Below are 16,274 nucleotides of genomic sequence, written 5' to 3'. Positions count from 1 at the left end.
CCCGAACCCAGCTCCATCCTGCCCATCCAAACCCAGCTCCATCCTGCCCGCCAGAACCCAGCTCCATCCTGCCCGCCAGAACCCAGCTCCATCCTGCCCATCCAAACCCAGCACCCCCTACCCATCCAAACCCAGCTCCATCCTGCCCGCCCGAACCCAGCTCCATCCTCCCCGCCCGAACCCAGCTCCATCCATCCCCGGAGCACCGGAGCAGCTCCTGCAGCAGGAACAACCTGCCCTGCCCTGCCCTGCCCGCGGCATTCCCGGCTGGCCGCGCCATTAACGCGGCATCCACGGCGCAGGAGAAGCCGAGCGGAGCCTTTCCGCCCCCCGCGCCCGCCGCAGCGCAGCAAAGTCGGCAGCTGACTGGCAAACCTTGCCAGCGAACAGAAAAATTAAGTCCCGGATTTTTTTCCTTTGGCCCCTTGCAGATTTGCGCCGATCCAGAGGGGAACTAGCGAGTGTAAAACCCTCGGTTAAAGTCTGCATCACCCTCTGCCATTCCTCCGCCCGGCACAATCCAAACTGACCCACATTGTTAAACCTGCTTCCTGAAACACGCAGGAATGCTGTACAAGATAAAAACAACGCTTGTATGTAGATATCTCAGGGATCTTGTATTTCCTATATTAGCATCTATTCATAGTGAATTGTGGGGTTTTTGCATAATTTCTAAATTAATTCTTCTGATTTGATTCCTAAATGCTTGAATGTAGCTTTTAAATAGAAACATTTTAATAGCAACATTGCTACCAGAATACTTTTGATAAAATTTGTGAAATTAATGGAAACTTCATATTTCAAAATCTTAACAGCTGCTTTTGACACAACAGTATTTTGTTTAGTAAATGTGTAAAAATTATGTTACAACAATGCAATCAGTATTTTTCAACAAACGAATTATTAAAGGAAGAAAGTATTAATGTATTTCTTCTGTATTTAGCATGTCCCTTATTGTTTGATGATTTACTTCCATGCAGATTTAATAAAAGGAAGCGATTTGCTCTTTTGTCCATCGTATTTAAAAATTTGGCAGTGAGTTGTTAGTGTGCCCAGAACAACGGGCTCATAAGACATACAAATTCAGATCAACTTAGTTAAATCACTGGAATTAAACAGTAAAAAAACCCCCTGTACTAAATTTTCTACATGTTCACTTAAGTGGAGAAAATTGTGGATGGGTACATATTTTTATCTCTTTCAGTCCTCTTTCCTCTTTCAGACCTGAAATGTCAGGAATTTCAAACTTGTCCACAAAGTGGCACAGCTACACTTAAAATAATGAAGATGTTGCTGAATGTGCTGCAAGAAACTCAGATGAACATTTGTGTATGATAAGTTCATACAAATAATACTGTTATAAAATTAGTTTTGAGGGCATTTTAAAAATTACAAAGCTGCCACAAAGATAGTAAAAAACAAGTCCACTGAATGATAGCTTATACACACAAACTCCCCTTTCATTTATTTAATCAGCGTTTTCTGGTTTAAGTATCTAAGCTCCCAAATGAAACTATCAGATAAAAAATCCTTGAGACAAACTCTGCATATGCACTGAAACTCCTTGACAACTATTTCACTGACTTCACATGGCTCAACATTTCATCTCTTAGTAACATTTGGTCCTTGAAATATAGATAAAACATACTGTACTTTCAAAATGCACATCAGATGGAGGAAGAAAACAGAAACTAAGCTAAGGTTTACCAGTTTTTTAAGAATTTAACAAATAGATTATATTTATAATCCTGAAACCAGAAATGCTGCAACAAAATCAACCATGTTATGCCATTAGCTCACTCAAGAGAATATAATACACTATAGGTGCATTTCATGACACCTACTGTGGTCAGTGCTGGCTTAGATCCCTTGTCATGGACATTCAGATTAAAGGAAATCAAATTATAACTACAAAAACATTTTAGTGTTTTATGTATACTTTAAAAAAATATACTGATTCCCATTAAAAAGATATTAATATGTGGATCACAGAAAATCTTAAACATTGATTATACTATCTAATAATGGCCACTAAATATAATTCATATTTTGCCAAATGCTCCAACTGTAGCTGCTTCAGCAGTCTAATCTTAGTCCATTTACAGCTGTCACCAGTTAAAGAATGATCATCCAAAGAAGAAGAACTGTGTGAAGATTAACAATAAACCCACACAAGCATGGAACAGGCTATCATTTCTCAATAAACTACTTATCATTATTCTCAGTAAAAAAGAAACTATACTGCAAGAATAATTTAATCTGCCACTTGAAAAAAATATGTAATTGCTCAATTAAAATAAATTAATGAAAATTAACGTGAAAATTCTTCATGGAATCTGGATCTACCAATTACATTATCAAACATAAAAAGATGTTGCTCAAAGCAGACTGCAAATTAATTTAAAAAGCATCCACGTTCTTGAAAAATGTAGTTACTAAATGTAAATACATATAAAAGGGAATATGCATTTTTATTTTTTATAAATGTCTTTAAGAATTTCTACTGAAGACAATGTAGGCACAGATCAAATTTAAAGGGACTTTCCCAATCTGTGTCCTGAATCTATATAATTTTAAACATTTTCAAATAAAATTGAATGTATTTTGGAATATTGTAAACTTCTTTTTTTTGATTCTTGAGGAAGAGAAGGCATTGCTAAGAGAAGAATCTGATAACCTACTTTCTTAGTGTAGATAATATTCTATAGTCCAGGATAATTAAGCACTCCTTAGTGAAAGATGTGGTAATTGCTGCTCCATTTAGTGTTTGCAAAAGCAGGAACTAACACTTACAAAATACTATTCCTGCAAGTCTAAGCAAAAATTTTATCTTCAGATAAAATTATCTGTATTTTATCTACTATATTTCTGCCTAAAAATCTTGACTATTGTTGTTATCTTAACAATGCACCTTCAAAATGTTTAGCTCTCTTACCCTCTACAGTTCAATCCCACAGTCCTCTCTTTGAGCCTAGTGTTGAAAAGGCAATGGTGACATGTAAAGTTCTCTACAGTATCAAAAATAGTTTCTTGGTTTATTAATGCATCTGCTTCACATCCAGAATAAATTATTTCAATAGAAATTATCCAGTAGAAATTATTTCATCTTTTTTTTCCCAAGTTGCAGTCGTTCCTAAACCAGAATCACACACAACAAACAGGATGCCCTTAGATCAGCCTGCATGCCAGACCCACCCAGACCCCTACACAAGAAATCACACATTCCTTACAGGGCTCACTTCCACCCCACATTTCCCACCCACTGAAAAAGTTTCTGTCAAACATACTAAATGAAAACATTGAACAAACGTGATTTTTACTCATGTAAAACAGCCATTACAAATGTAACGTGCTTTCTTTAATTAACACACACACACACAGGCACACAAACCTCCAAAACCAAACAGCAAAGCAGGCAAATAAAGCAGATTTGGCACAGCCAAAGGAGAATGTATTCACTGCAGTGGAGACCCATTGAGGACTGTGGTGAGATGGAAACTTTTTGACTAACTGCATTTACAAATATTTGAGGATTTTACAATGCCTCCAAATCCATGAACTGTCCACCTGCTCCTGTCTGAGCAGAAGGTTCAGCTGCTTCCTCCTCCCCACAGGCAGTGCTCTCCCTGTCTCTCAGTAGTATCTCTGCTCTCCCTTGTCTCTCAGTAGTATCTCTGCTCTCCCTGTCTCTCAGTAGTATCTCTGCATCCCCAACCCCAGGGCCTGGGAAGAAGACAGATCCCAAAGGATCCAGCCAGCAGGACTCCCATCCTCCCCCTTGCCATCACAGATATGCAATACTGCAAGTTACAAGGTTTTAAAAAAAATTTCCCAATACCTACTGCATCCCATCATCAGCCGGGCCAGAAATCAGAGGCCCTGCATGGGGCTCAGAAACTGTTCAACACCCCAAAGGCACAGTCACTGCAAGGGTGAGCTGCATTCACCTCCAGCAGAACCTGCTGTGCCCACACTGAGGGTTCTTTCCCTCACTAGGAATATTTCACATACTTCTCCCACTTTCTCCTACTGTGAGAAACTTATTTGGGACTGAGCAATTTTTCAACAGGAAGATGTAAAAAAACCACATTATCATATTATTATTATATTATACCTTAGCGTCAGAGCAGACTGGTAGATGTGTGGCCAGGTGAATTTAGGTAAAACATTAAATATTACACACTCACAGTAGGAAAGAAGTAGCATACTGTGAAAAGTATATACAAATTACATACATAACATAGTATGTGTACATGAACTCAACAAGTTGTATCACTTTTAGTCAACTTTTAATTATGCAACAGTAACCCAAATCCTGTTTACAACCCTACATTTTAGGTGCTGTACAGGAACAGCTCAGATAATTTTTGAGCACAAAATGCACACTTACAGCCTTATGAAAACAAAACCCTGTGAACCACAGAGTTTCAGTAAAAACATTCCTGTTAGAGTCTTAACATCCACTTCTAAGTTTTACAGGTCAGTAGGACCTGTATTCACGAGAGAATACTGAGCAGAATTGGGCCCACCAGGGCTGTAATCAACAAGAAGGGAAGGGATGTCATAATTTCATTGCATTAAGGAAGAGGTGCTTAATTGTTTTTAATATCTGGGGAAGAGGGCAGCAAACAAGTTTGTGAATAATTTTTAGATCTTACTCCACTTTATGTCAAAAATCAGGATTCTCAGGATGTACAATCTGCATGTCTTAGACCAGGTAGCTAAACTGGGTGAGATAATATATATTTTAAATACAGGATGCAGTTTGGGGTCTAATCCAACATCTACAGAAGTCAGCTTGGGTCTATTAGGTATGTTTGATACTACTACTTTTATATATTTCTAGCATTTCCAGTACAACGAGTCTAAGAATATTCATAAATTATTACACAAGGTCAGCAGAGGCTTTTTAAACCCCCTTATTTCCCCTAAGATTGTATTATTACAAATGGCTCACAAAACTAACCAAGGTTTTGATTACCACCTTGCAAAACACAGATGTAAAATGAAATAAAATATTTTTTAAATTATAGCCCATGTGCACAATTTAGGGATTTTAAAGACACCTGTACTTTGAAAAAAAATACGAAATTATGCTTATTCTGGTCTTATTAAAGAACATAATGGCTATCACTTTTCCTCTCAGTCTCAGACCAGGGTTTATTTTGGGCCATGTATTTATAAGACCATAAACAGAGAGTTGTAACACAAATGCTAAAGTAGCCTCATGTGGCACTGTAATAAAAACAATCAAGAAAAAGAAATTCTCTCAGCACTGCCTATAAATTAGCATGGCTAATTAAAAGAAGGCCTCTTTGGGAACAGATTATCTTTGATGGGAAAGCCACTATCAGCTAAATTGATGAGAATTACACATTTATGAATGTAATAATAGCATTAGCATTTTCTGAGAATGCACAAGATCTGTAATAGTCATGAAATATTACTTTGATTTTGTAGATAAATTCATACACTTCAAATATTGATTACATATGCCTTTACTCAGATTTTATGCATTAAACAACTTTAACCAGTGAAAATATTAACTTATGATGCTAAAAAATGAATCCAAACTTTTCAGCCTTCTTCCTTCCAAAAAATGCAATTCTAGCACCAGATCAGAATTTTGGAATAGAAACTGTGATTTTCTTGGCTCCTGCTCTGATAATAGAATAAGAATATTCTAAAAACTCAGACAAATAATCTCAAATGCTTTGATGTACTTAATTTTCAAAGCTGAAATTCCATATGGAATTTCATATATGTATGAAATATACTTCATATATGAATTCATATATGTATACTCCATATACTCCATATATGGAGTAATTAAGTAGCTGTACTTTTGAGATTATCAACTAATTTCACTAAGACCTCACCTATCTGCTAAAAAGTTCTATCCAAATTATTATGTATGTGCCCTGCAAACATGCTTATTTCAGTTCTGTAGAAGAAAAACCCCCATATTATTTACATGTATCAAAGGTTCCCTGATTTTTATCTGCCTTATAAACAGTGCTTTTTAAAATCTGCAATCAATATATTTCAGTGCCACCACTGAACTGCAATCTCTAAACAAGAAAAAGAGAAACTGGAAAACTGAAGTGTGACAAAAAGATTGCAGAAATCAAGTGACTGATTTCACTTGCAAAGAGAGCTCAGATGCTTGTACTCTCATGCCAACACCCTCAAAGGCCCTTTTCCTTGAAAAGTCATTATCACTTTCGTTGTCTCTCCATCCCCAGCTGAAGGTGGCAACACAAGAACTCTGCTATTTTGCACCAGGAGGCTGCAGCTCCATTCATCACATTCCTGTGACAGCAGCTTCCAGCTCTTTGCTCCAATTCCTCCACCTCACCCTGGCTGCTCCTCACTTGCACCCTTGGCCACCCTCCCACGGTGCCAACACTGCCCACCCCTATTTGTGGGGATCATGGGGATTCTCTGCTATGAAAAATGATACAAAAATCAGATACAAACCTGAACACTTCCCCAGCTGAGTCTGCAATGCAGCCCCACAAGCATTTATCCTACTCCAACATGAAGAGTGATGCAAAAGCTCTTGAATCTTACTGAGGCACTGCTGCCAAATGGAAAAGTCATCCCTGTAGGATTCCCACTGAGAAGGGTGGCTGTAGGAGTTTAAACCTCCATCTATTCACCCACACTGCTACTGGAAAGCCTTGTTCAGCTGCTTGCAGAGCAGCTGCTGAACCTGCTGCATGATACAGCTTTGCATGGTCAGAAAAAATCAAATTCAGTGCCAGTTTTCCATAATACAGCAGGCTGTGATGCTTGCAGCAGGGTCCACAGCTGCTCCACCAGCAGCCAAGCCATCTCTGGAGTGAGATGTGGAATTCCCTTTAGCCATCTCTCAAGTAGTTAACCCCCTGCTCCATTTTCAGTCAGAACCAGCCAGACTAACCTGAGAAAAAGCATGGACACCAGTTTCTTCAACTGAATAGGCTTAAGCAATTAGATGCACTTCCCCACCTTCCATGCAGAGGTGTTTAGTGATACTCTGCTGATGTAAAAGCAATTTAAGGATTCACTGCTTTTACCAGTGATATCCATCAGCCAAAAGCCAGTCCAAATCTGTCCTGAAGAACTGTCCTTTAAAAAGAGCCAAGCATCACACAATACCTCTCTAACATTCCTGGTTACTTTCAGCTGGTTTTTAAAAAGGCAAAAAAAGCACTCCTACATACAGGAAATTAAAAATTTAAACAGTATGTCCTTATTTATTGGTGTTGGTTTTAAAAAGCATCATAAATGGTCTTTAGTTTTTAGTTCCTAGGATCATTCTTAAATGATACTTTCACAGTCACTTTTATACACCTTTGTAGAAACTGGTGGGCCTAATTTTGCTTCTGTTGATAATAAGCGGGAGAATATGGCAGGCCTTTACTGCAAGGGGTTACTTAAGGAAGATGAATCAAACAATATTTACATGGGCGTATACTTTGTGAAACAAAGCTCGGGACGGTTCTAAATGTACCTACTGCCTTGGTAATGTAGTTGCAAACCAGAACAAGCAACAATAACAACATTTTTCCCAATTTGACAATTCATTTCCTTTTAGCTTTGGTTCATACATCTGCTTTGATATCTTATGTTTGTGCCCCAGACAAAATATCCTCTTCCTTCCAGTATCCCAACCCCTGTGCACAACTTCCTCAGTCTTGGAGAAAAGGAGGATAGCCTGCTCTGGAATGGGTGCATTTACTGCTCTGCCAAAGAGAGAAATACCTCTTAAAACAAAGTTGTCCCACTGCAACCCTCTGCCTTTGGGCCACTTGTGATTTCTACTTGTCAACATGCAAAGGTTTAAAACTCTTCAGCCAAGTCTGATCTGATTCAACACCACTTGGGTTTAATGGTGCTGCCATTCACTTAAACACTATATAGGTTTACTAATAACAATTTACTACAGTGTCGTGGATAGATGTAAATAGATGAAATGTGGAAGATTAAGAAGATGGCAGGTGCATAACTCAAATAACCAAATTACAAGTTTCTTCAGACAACCATCTTAAACCATCAAGCTGTCATTGAAGTATATGTGTCCATACACTATGCTAACTCATACAATAATTAGTAGCCAAAACAAAATTTTCAGAGTTTAAAAAAGAAAATCCCAAACTGCTGTAGCACTCCACAGCACAATCAGTGGTCCCCATCATTTCTGTGCATGCTGCAGCCCAGCTGGTGAGTGCCAAAGCCTGGCTCTGGCTCTCCAGCAGCTCCATCCATTTGGACACTGCCCTCAGTGCTGAGGCTGCTGAGCAGACTTTGACACCCGTGGCTGATCCCTGCCGGATCTTCCCCACACTGCAGACACACTTCCTTCCTCAGCCTCCCTCCCCAAATCCTGCTGGCCACTTCTGTTTTGATTAGGACTGGGCTTGCCTGGTCCCCAGCAGAAGTCAAAGACGACAATTCTGTAGCAGCAGATTCTGCTTGGGGACTTCTATACTCCGAACAGGCACACCTATGTCATATTAGACATAGGAGAAATGAAATACTGATTTGCTTGTCCAGCACTTCCAGTTATCCTGAGCAATTAAGTAGTTTTTAAAAGCTCCCAATGAAACAAATGAGAAAGGTATGCTAGATGAAAGAATGAATGCATCCTTGAAAAAGCACAAGATCACAAGTACTCACAATGTAAGAAAGTCAGCATTGAGTGTATAATGTCATGCCCTACTCTGTCATAGAAAAAGTAGTTCAGCTGCGCCTAAAAACTAGGAATTCAAGGAACACGCATCTGATTCATCCTTGAAAAGAACAGTTGGTCACATGAAGGGAAAAGACTGTTCAGATGCTGCTTATATGTCTCATTTTCCATTTATTCTTCTGTTTACAGTCAAAATAGTCACAATAATTTTTCCTCCTTGTTTAGTTATAGGTACTTGAAACAGTAAGAGCAACCTTTATAATACACAAATGATAGTACAATATAAAAGGACTCAATGCAAGAAAAAGGTGTTTTCCATTTTAATCAAATTTTGCAGTAATAGTAAGAAAGTTCAGATGAAAGTGAAAATTTTCAAGCCAACTATGTTCCTTTTAATGAGAAGACAAAATACACCAGCTCCTACATGCTGCTCCTCCCTTCCTTCCTCTCCCCATCTCATAAAAGAGGATCCCAAAGAATGATTGTGTTTAAGGTCCCAGCTCAGAAATATTGTATCAATTCCTTAGTGTGGTAAGAATTTTGGACTACAGAGCCAGGTCCCAACAAACTCCATCTAAACTGAACAATCCATTCCATCCTGAAAAAAACACATTATTGAGAAACAGACATAAATTCTTAACCCTCAATACTCACAACCATACATTTAATTGCATCTGTTTACATTCAGCACCCTACAGCTCATGATCATCTTTAACATCTGTGCTTCACACTAACAAAGGAAAAAAGACTTGTTTCTAACTTAGTCTGTACAAAGTGTGTGTGAAAAAGAATAAACAGCATTTTTGCCTTACTGCCAGCATCCAAAAGAAGTAGTATATATTTAAGTTGTCTAATTTTGAATGTGCAAAAAAAATGTAACAAACATCATCCTTTTCTGATTCTATGAGAACTTCAGCCCTTCTGAGTTCTTTGCACTGAAGACCTTTATTCATGTGCACCTCAAAAGGTTTCCCTCGCTTCACCTCTCCAGTCTGCTTTACCCTTTGACAAATAGATCTTCTTCTAAAATTTAGTAAGAGCCACTCACACATAACTAGGTCCAGAATTCACATCACAAAAGAGAAACAAGCTGTATTATTCATTCCAGTAAGGTGCACAGTCCTTGGATTTAAAAAGGTTACAAAGGACTATCATTGCTACTCTTCCATTTTTTTTGGGAAGAAACAGAGTTGACTTGGCACATTGCTGCAGTGAACATGGCTTCTGTTCCAAAAAATCAAATTGTTTTTAGGGCTCATAATTTGTATATGACCCTGAATGACTCAAACACAAGACTTACAGATTTAAGCTGCATCAGAATAGAGCTAAAAAGGAAAAGACTGGACGTGTGTAAGTGTACCAAATTACACTGTAGACACACAGATGCACATATATAATCGCTGACGTGTTTCTACCTTAAATAATGCATCCAGCTCGAGGTACTTCATTACCAGAAGGGTAACAACAGTCTGAAGGTAGTTCAGAGGAGATCAATCGAAATGATTAACACCAAAGGAAGGACTTAAAAGGCAGGGTTAAAAACTCAATACTGCAGCTGTTTCGTGAATAGGACTTTCGTTGGGTGAAGGGGAAGAGAAGTCCAAACAAAAGCATGGTCCTCTAAAAATATATCAATATATACAATTAGCAAAGCACTGACTTTAGAAAAATGTGACTATAACCCACACATAGCTAAGGGGGAACTCCAAGAAGAAAGGAAAATTATTTATTGCAAGCTCAAAAGTCTAGGTATAATGAGCTTAAACTATTACAGGAATTTTGACTTGACATACTGTAAGTTTTTGCTCATAGCAAGATCTCAGAAACTGGGCATAACCTCACCAAAAAAGGGTAAGATAAGAAAGTAAAAACACTGTTGTTGGGTTCAAGCTAGCTTTGACAGGACTTGGACTAAGTAAACTAGAAGCTTTTCTCCCTTGTTCACACTGCTTAATTCTATAAAATTATACTATTAGCTACAAACACTGCAGAAAGAGTGAATGAATGCATGCAACACTACCTGCACACACTTAAATGACGAAGTATCTTCAAAGCAGTTTTGAACAGTAGGGTTTTGTTTCAATAGATTAATAAACTAACATCTTTGCCTTGAAAAGGACCCTTCACATGACAAATTTTTTTCAAATTAAAGAAACTAATAGGAATAGGGTCCAACCACTGCTCAGGCAACAGACTGTTGTACAAGCAGGAGCATTAAATAACATTACAGAATTAAAGACATTTTTATGCTCTGGCTGCTACTGCTAGAACTGGTCAGCTAGTTAGCTAACAAAGCATTCTATATAACAATAACAATTATCTAAAATGTACTCTGAAATACAACAGGTAGAAGTTCTCCCTGTTACACTACACAGAAAACTGATGGAAAGAAGATTCATGTCACCATGAAGTTTATATATACACACCTTAGATTTCATCAGAATGAAAATGATGAGTAACATACTTTGCTGCAAGAGCAATTCATTGCAAAATACTAATAATAACTTCACTCAGTAAGACATATCTGTAAGTAAGCTCAAAATGACAGAGGCACACAGATAACATGCAAGGAAACATGGTATTTTTCACTGCATTTTACACTGTGATTGTCTCAGAAACCCAAGGGTATGGATAAATTGTAGATTATTAAACTGTAATAAACAAACTTGTCTAACATTTCTTCTCTTCCCTTCCTTTAGGGAACATAACTCAATAGAGACCTTCAAATTTACAACTACTTTATTATCTTCTATGACTACTTTCCATTATGAAACTGAAAACCTTGTCTAGTATTACTTAAATGTATCAGGTTATCATGCAGTTCAATACTTCTCTATTTCCATAGCTCTAAGAATATCTTTGTTTCCAAATGTGTTTTTTATTAACAGCACTGCTATGTTTTAAATATTTGTCTTCTACAATTCAAGAAGCAAAAAAATTACATACATTAACACAAAATTACATTAAGAAAGAGGGAGTTTTATCTTTAAAGTAAATTTATAGAACTGTAAAGAGCAACTTCGTGACTTAAGATACAAAGAAGGGAAGAAAAGGGGAAAAGGAGGAAGACTGCTCCTTCTTTGATAAGTGTTTCATTCATTCGGTTCCTAAGAGAAAAAGCAGCAGCAAAGAGGGGGCAGTTTATATGGCAGTACAAAGCAGGAAGTGTAGGAATTTAGTGAGTTCACTACTGGATTCTATGCTTTGTACATAATTCCAAATGCAAGCAGCTGTATTGGAGGTACGAGGGCACGAGTGTGTAAGGCACCAGGACAGAAATCCACCCCACCCTGCCACAGCAGCACATTCTGCAGAAGCTTCAGGCACCTTTTCACTAACCTAATCAAAGGTAGTATGATTTTTAAAAGCCTGATAAAGTTACTGCAGAATAAAGCCGAGCCACCAAACGCACAATTAGAAGGGAGTCACTCTATAACCACGGAACAGCCCCTTCACCGTCATCGCAGACGTCACAGCAAACGGACAGACACGTAAAAAGTGGAAAAAGATGCCTTTTGCCTCCCTAACATGGCCCTAGCCAAGCCCAAAATGGTCTCTCTACCTGAGAGCTCTCTTCTCTTCCCTGATCACAGAGGAGATGGGTGAAATTCAAAATAGCACTGTTGCAACTGGAGACTTACAGAAGGACCAGGGAAGATCTTCTTTACAAACCACAGTACAGGTCTCAGAAAAAGCTCCCTTATTATTTCATACCTATTTTGCATCTGTAACTTGTTTATCATGAAGGCATTCATACCAGTTTCCACGTTCAAAACACAAAACCAACCATGCTGCTTAAAATTAAAACCATGGACCATACACCCCTTGTCTCCCCAAAAGCCTTACCGAGACACTGCTTTTGGTCTGAATATTTTATAATTACTCTTTTTTTTATTCCCTAGGAAGGAATAATTAAAAACCAACCAACCAAATAACGTACACGCTTCAGAGTATCACCACAGGGACACTCTCAGGTCTGAATTACTGCAAAATAACACTATAATTACGTCTTAATTTCACTAACTAATCTCAGATGAGCTTTTAAAACGTAATTCGAGGTTTACAAGTAAACCGTTTAAAACTGTACTCAAATGTTATCTGAATGAAACCCGACATTTATTTATCCTTTTCCCAGCTTAATTTAAACAGTTTCCAAGGAAAGGCATATCTGCTCCTGATCAGTCTGGTGACAAATGATAAACCATGTTAAAAAGTGTGACATTAGAAAATAAATAAAAACCACAGGAGACTTTTCCAACCAAGGCGGAAGATACGAAGAAACATTATACCCTCGCACAAATCACCAGCCACAGAGACCAAGCACAATCTAACGACCTTATTTACTCAAATTGTACACTGCCAACAAAACCACTACCTAAGGCAACTCTTTAACTACAAATGTACTTAAACACCTAGAAAAAATAGGTTACTTCTCTTCACATAAAACCGGAGCCCCACTGAGCTCAACCAAATGTGGCAGGCTGAGATGGAAGACAAAAACTGGTCTTACTTGGTGTACAAAGACATCAACTGGAGACTCCAAGGGGCTTCCCTCTCGGTTGCTCATGGAGATGAACCCGAATCCCATTCTCACATTGAACCATTTGCAATGGCCGGTCCCGTGCAAAACCTGGGATTCCTCTTCTTCCTCCTGCTCCGGCAACTTCCCGGGCTCGTCTCCACCTTTACTCGCCCCTGCTGAGGTAGAGGGAAAGGCGGGGGGTGTGGGGGTGTGGGGGGGAAGGGGGGAGAAAAACAGGGAAGAGAGGGACAAGATGCAAAGCAAAGAGTTAAATTCTGGTAACATCCTTTTGCCGCTGTATAAAGGAGTTACTACAAACGGAACGGGGTAAAAAAAAAATGTATATTAAAAAAAGGGGGCGAACAAAACAAAATCAAAAAGCAAACGGTGAAAAGTGCGTATTTTTCCTAAATCCTAAAATAAACAACCTTCTCCCCAAAATACGTAAAAAAATTAAATCACTGGAGGTTACAGAGAGGAAACACTGCGCACGGAGGCTCTCCCTCTCTCCGAGCCCAGGGCAGCCCACGTTTCTGTACATACGTGTATTTTTCCATTTAACTCCATCTTTCAGCCACATTACAGCACGGAACGCGATACTTTACTTGAATATTGCTGGTTTAAGACCGATCCCATTTCTCAACAGAAATTCTCAGCCCAATTAGTCTCTCCTCGCAAGGCGCAGGACCGGGGGGACGAGGGGGGAGGCCGGCCGAGGAGAGGTGGAGGAGAGAGAATGAGCAAAATTGGGTAGATTGCACAACTGCTTATTGCACATGCAGCGCCGAAACCACTATTTTCCACCGTGTATCCATCCCTCCTTGGAATAAACTTTCGATTAAAGTTGGGACAGGTGTACGGCCGTTTTCTCATCCCACCACTGCAACTGTGCTTAATCAAACAGGAACAATTCAAACAATAGCCCCCTGAAAGCTTTTCAAGTTGTGAATCGGTGTGGGCGGTACGGAACAGTTTCTGAGCTGCGTAACAATGGGTTTGGAGAAAGCCCCCTTGCGCGAGCTGCTAAAAAAGGGTAATGCATAGTTGGGTTTAAAAAGGGTGGGGGGAGGGGGGGAGAGGGGGAGAGAGCGAGCGAGCGAGCGAGCGAAAATCATAGTAAAACAATAGAAAAAGAAAATTAACCTTCGGCCATGTTGCCCCACGGGCCCTCTGCTCCAAACTCGTGAGACGAAAACTTTCCCTGTGGATCGAAGTGGTCTTCTGCATTAATCTAACATCCTGATTTTGAACGATCGCAAATTTAGCTCGCATGGTCTAATGTGCTTTCCCTCTTTTGATTTTTTCCCCGTCTCTCTCGCTCCGTTTCTGGCCCCCTGCGCACACGTGACTCGGTCAATTACATGCTTTCTTGCTACTAATTTCGCATCGGATCCTTAAGGGGTTGGCAGCAGGCAGGAGCAGCCAATCGCCATTTCAAGTAGCCTGACACACCAAAATAATTTATGAATGAACAAGAAATTTCCAACGCGGCGCTTTTTTTTTTTTTTTCTCCCCTTCCTTTTCGGACAGCTAATCTGCACGCTTCTTTACGGGAAATCGAGATGACGTATTATTCTGGGGTTTCTGCCCTCCCGTGCGTGCAGAAATCCGTAGGAAGGTCCGTGTGTTTCTAGATACAGCCCAGTGAACAACAGCTGCACGCAGGGGCGGCCCTGCGGGGGAGATGTGGGGTGTCCGTGCCCACCGCAGGCGGGATCCGGGCACGGAGGCGGGATGCTCCCGGACGGGACACGCGTGTCTGCGGACAGGGAACGGGGACACACGTGTGTGCAGACACGGAGCGGGGACACACGAAACAGGGACACACGTGTGTGCGGACAGGGATCGGGGGCACACGTGTGCGCTGACATAGAGCGGGGTCACATGTGTGTGTTGACATGGACAGAGGACGGACACACGTGTGTGCAGACACAGACGGGCGACACACGTGCGTGCAGACATAGGAGTCACGCGTGTGTGCAGACATAGAGCGGGGACACACGCGTGTGCAGACAGGGACCGGGATCACACGTGTGTGCAGACATGGAACAGGGACACACGTGTGCAGACAGGGACCAGGCACACACGTGTGTGCACACACGGACCGGGGACACACGTGTGTGCACACACAGAACAGGGTCACACGCGTGTGCAGACACGGACAAGGGACACACGCGTGTGCACACACGCACGGCGAGCGCCCGCAGGCATCTGTGGCACCCCGTGCGCACAGCGCGGGCAGATGCGCAACTGGATCGTGACTAATTTCGCATTCAAATGAAAAGCGCGCCGGAAACGCAGTATCACCTTAATATGCCCCAGAATGTGCAAAGATCTAGCGTTTCACAACATTTCTGGAGGGGGGATGGGGCGAGGAATTGTACTTCACAGGTTTCTCCGCCATCTCTTTCCGGGGGAGGGGATGTGATTAATGACTTCCTAAATAAGAGCCCAGTTTTCAAGCCGAGAATTGGAGTGAACCTCAATGAGCAGTTGGGAGAGGACTGACAGAGAGAGGGATTTACTGGAGAAGAGGGCGGAAAAAAAAAAAAAAAAGCCTCGGGGGAAGAGGACAAAGAGGGGAGAAATAGCGGTGACCGGGCACTGCTGGTTTAAGTCTTCACTGCCAGCGGGAGGGGGGATCCGATTCGGAGAAGAAATGTGTGATGTGTAACGGGCTTGGTAACAGCCCCTTTGCAAGGGAACTCCCCTTCCGCGCTCACAGGTACACAGCTGTGGCCCTGCCCTTCCTGCTGCTCTACGCGCGGCCAAACGCTTGTAAAATAATATTTCAGAAACGTGAAAAACAAACAGGGGAGAATAAGTTTTATTTTTCCACCTGCCCATCTCATTTAAAGTTACAGATTAAAGTATTCTGTCCTCATCACCACCTACTCGCATTAACCTGTGTTTCCATGCGGTATTTATACATATAGATACATGCATATATATGTATACATAGATATGTGCTTTAAACGTTGCCCATACCTTGTAAAAACCAGGACTCCGACTTTCTTTTTAACCTCCCCCCTCCTCCCCCAGCATCCTCTCTTATCCCAAGGACACACAAACAAA

General features: G+C 40.5%; 1 protein-coding gene across 4 annotated transcripts in view; it reads right to left on the bottom strand.

The window, feature by feature from the left end:
• The window catches only part of LIN28B (lin-28 homolog B), a 100,042-nt gene that overhangs the window by 69,363 nt on the left and 14,405 nt on the right, over positions 1-16,274 (bottom strand). For 2 of the 4 annotated variants that reach the window (XM_064709854.1, XM_064709855.1), the window contains exon 3: positions 13,188-13,372. In XM_064709854.1, coding sequence (XP_064565924.1) covers positions 13,188-13,372 — 185 coding nt within the window. Of the gene's footprint in view, positions 1-13,187; positions 13,376-14,342; positions 14,616-16,274 lie in introns of those variants that run through there. The other 2 variants (XM_064709857.1, XM_064709858.1) reach the window with 2 other exon arrangements.

This window comes from Zonotrichia leucophrys, chromosome 3 (assembly GCF_028769735.1).
Source record: "Zonotrichia leucophrys gambelii isolate GWCS_2022_RI chromosome 3, RI_Zleu_2.0, whole genome shotgun sequence".
Lineage (NCBI taxonomy): Eukaryota > Metazoa > Chordata > Aves > Passeriformes > Passerellidae > Zonotrichia > Zonotrichia leucophrys.
This window is presented reverse-complemented; position numbering and strand designations above follow the sequence as displayed.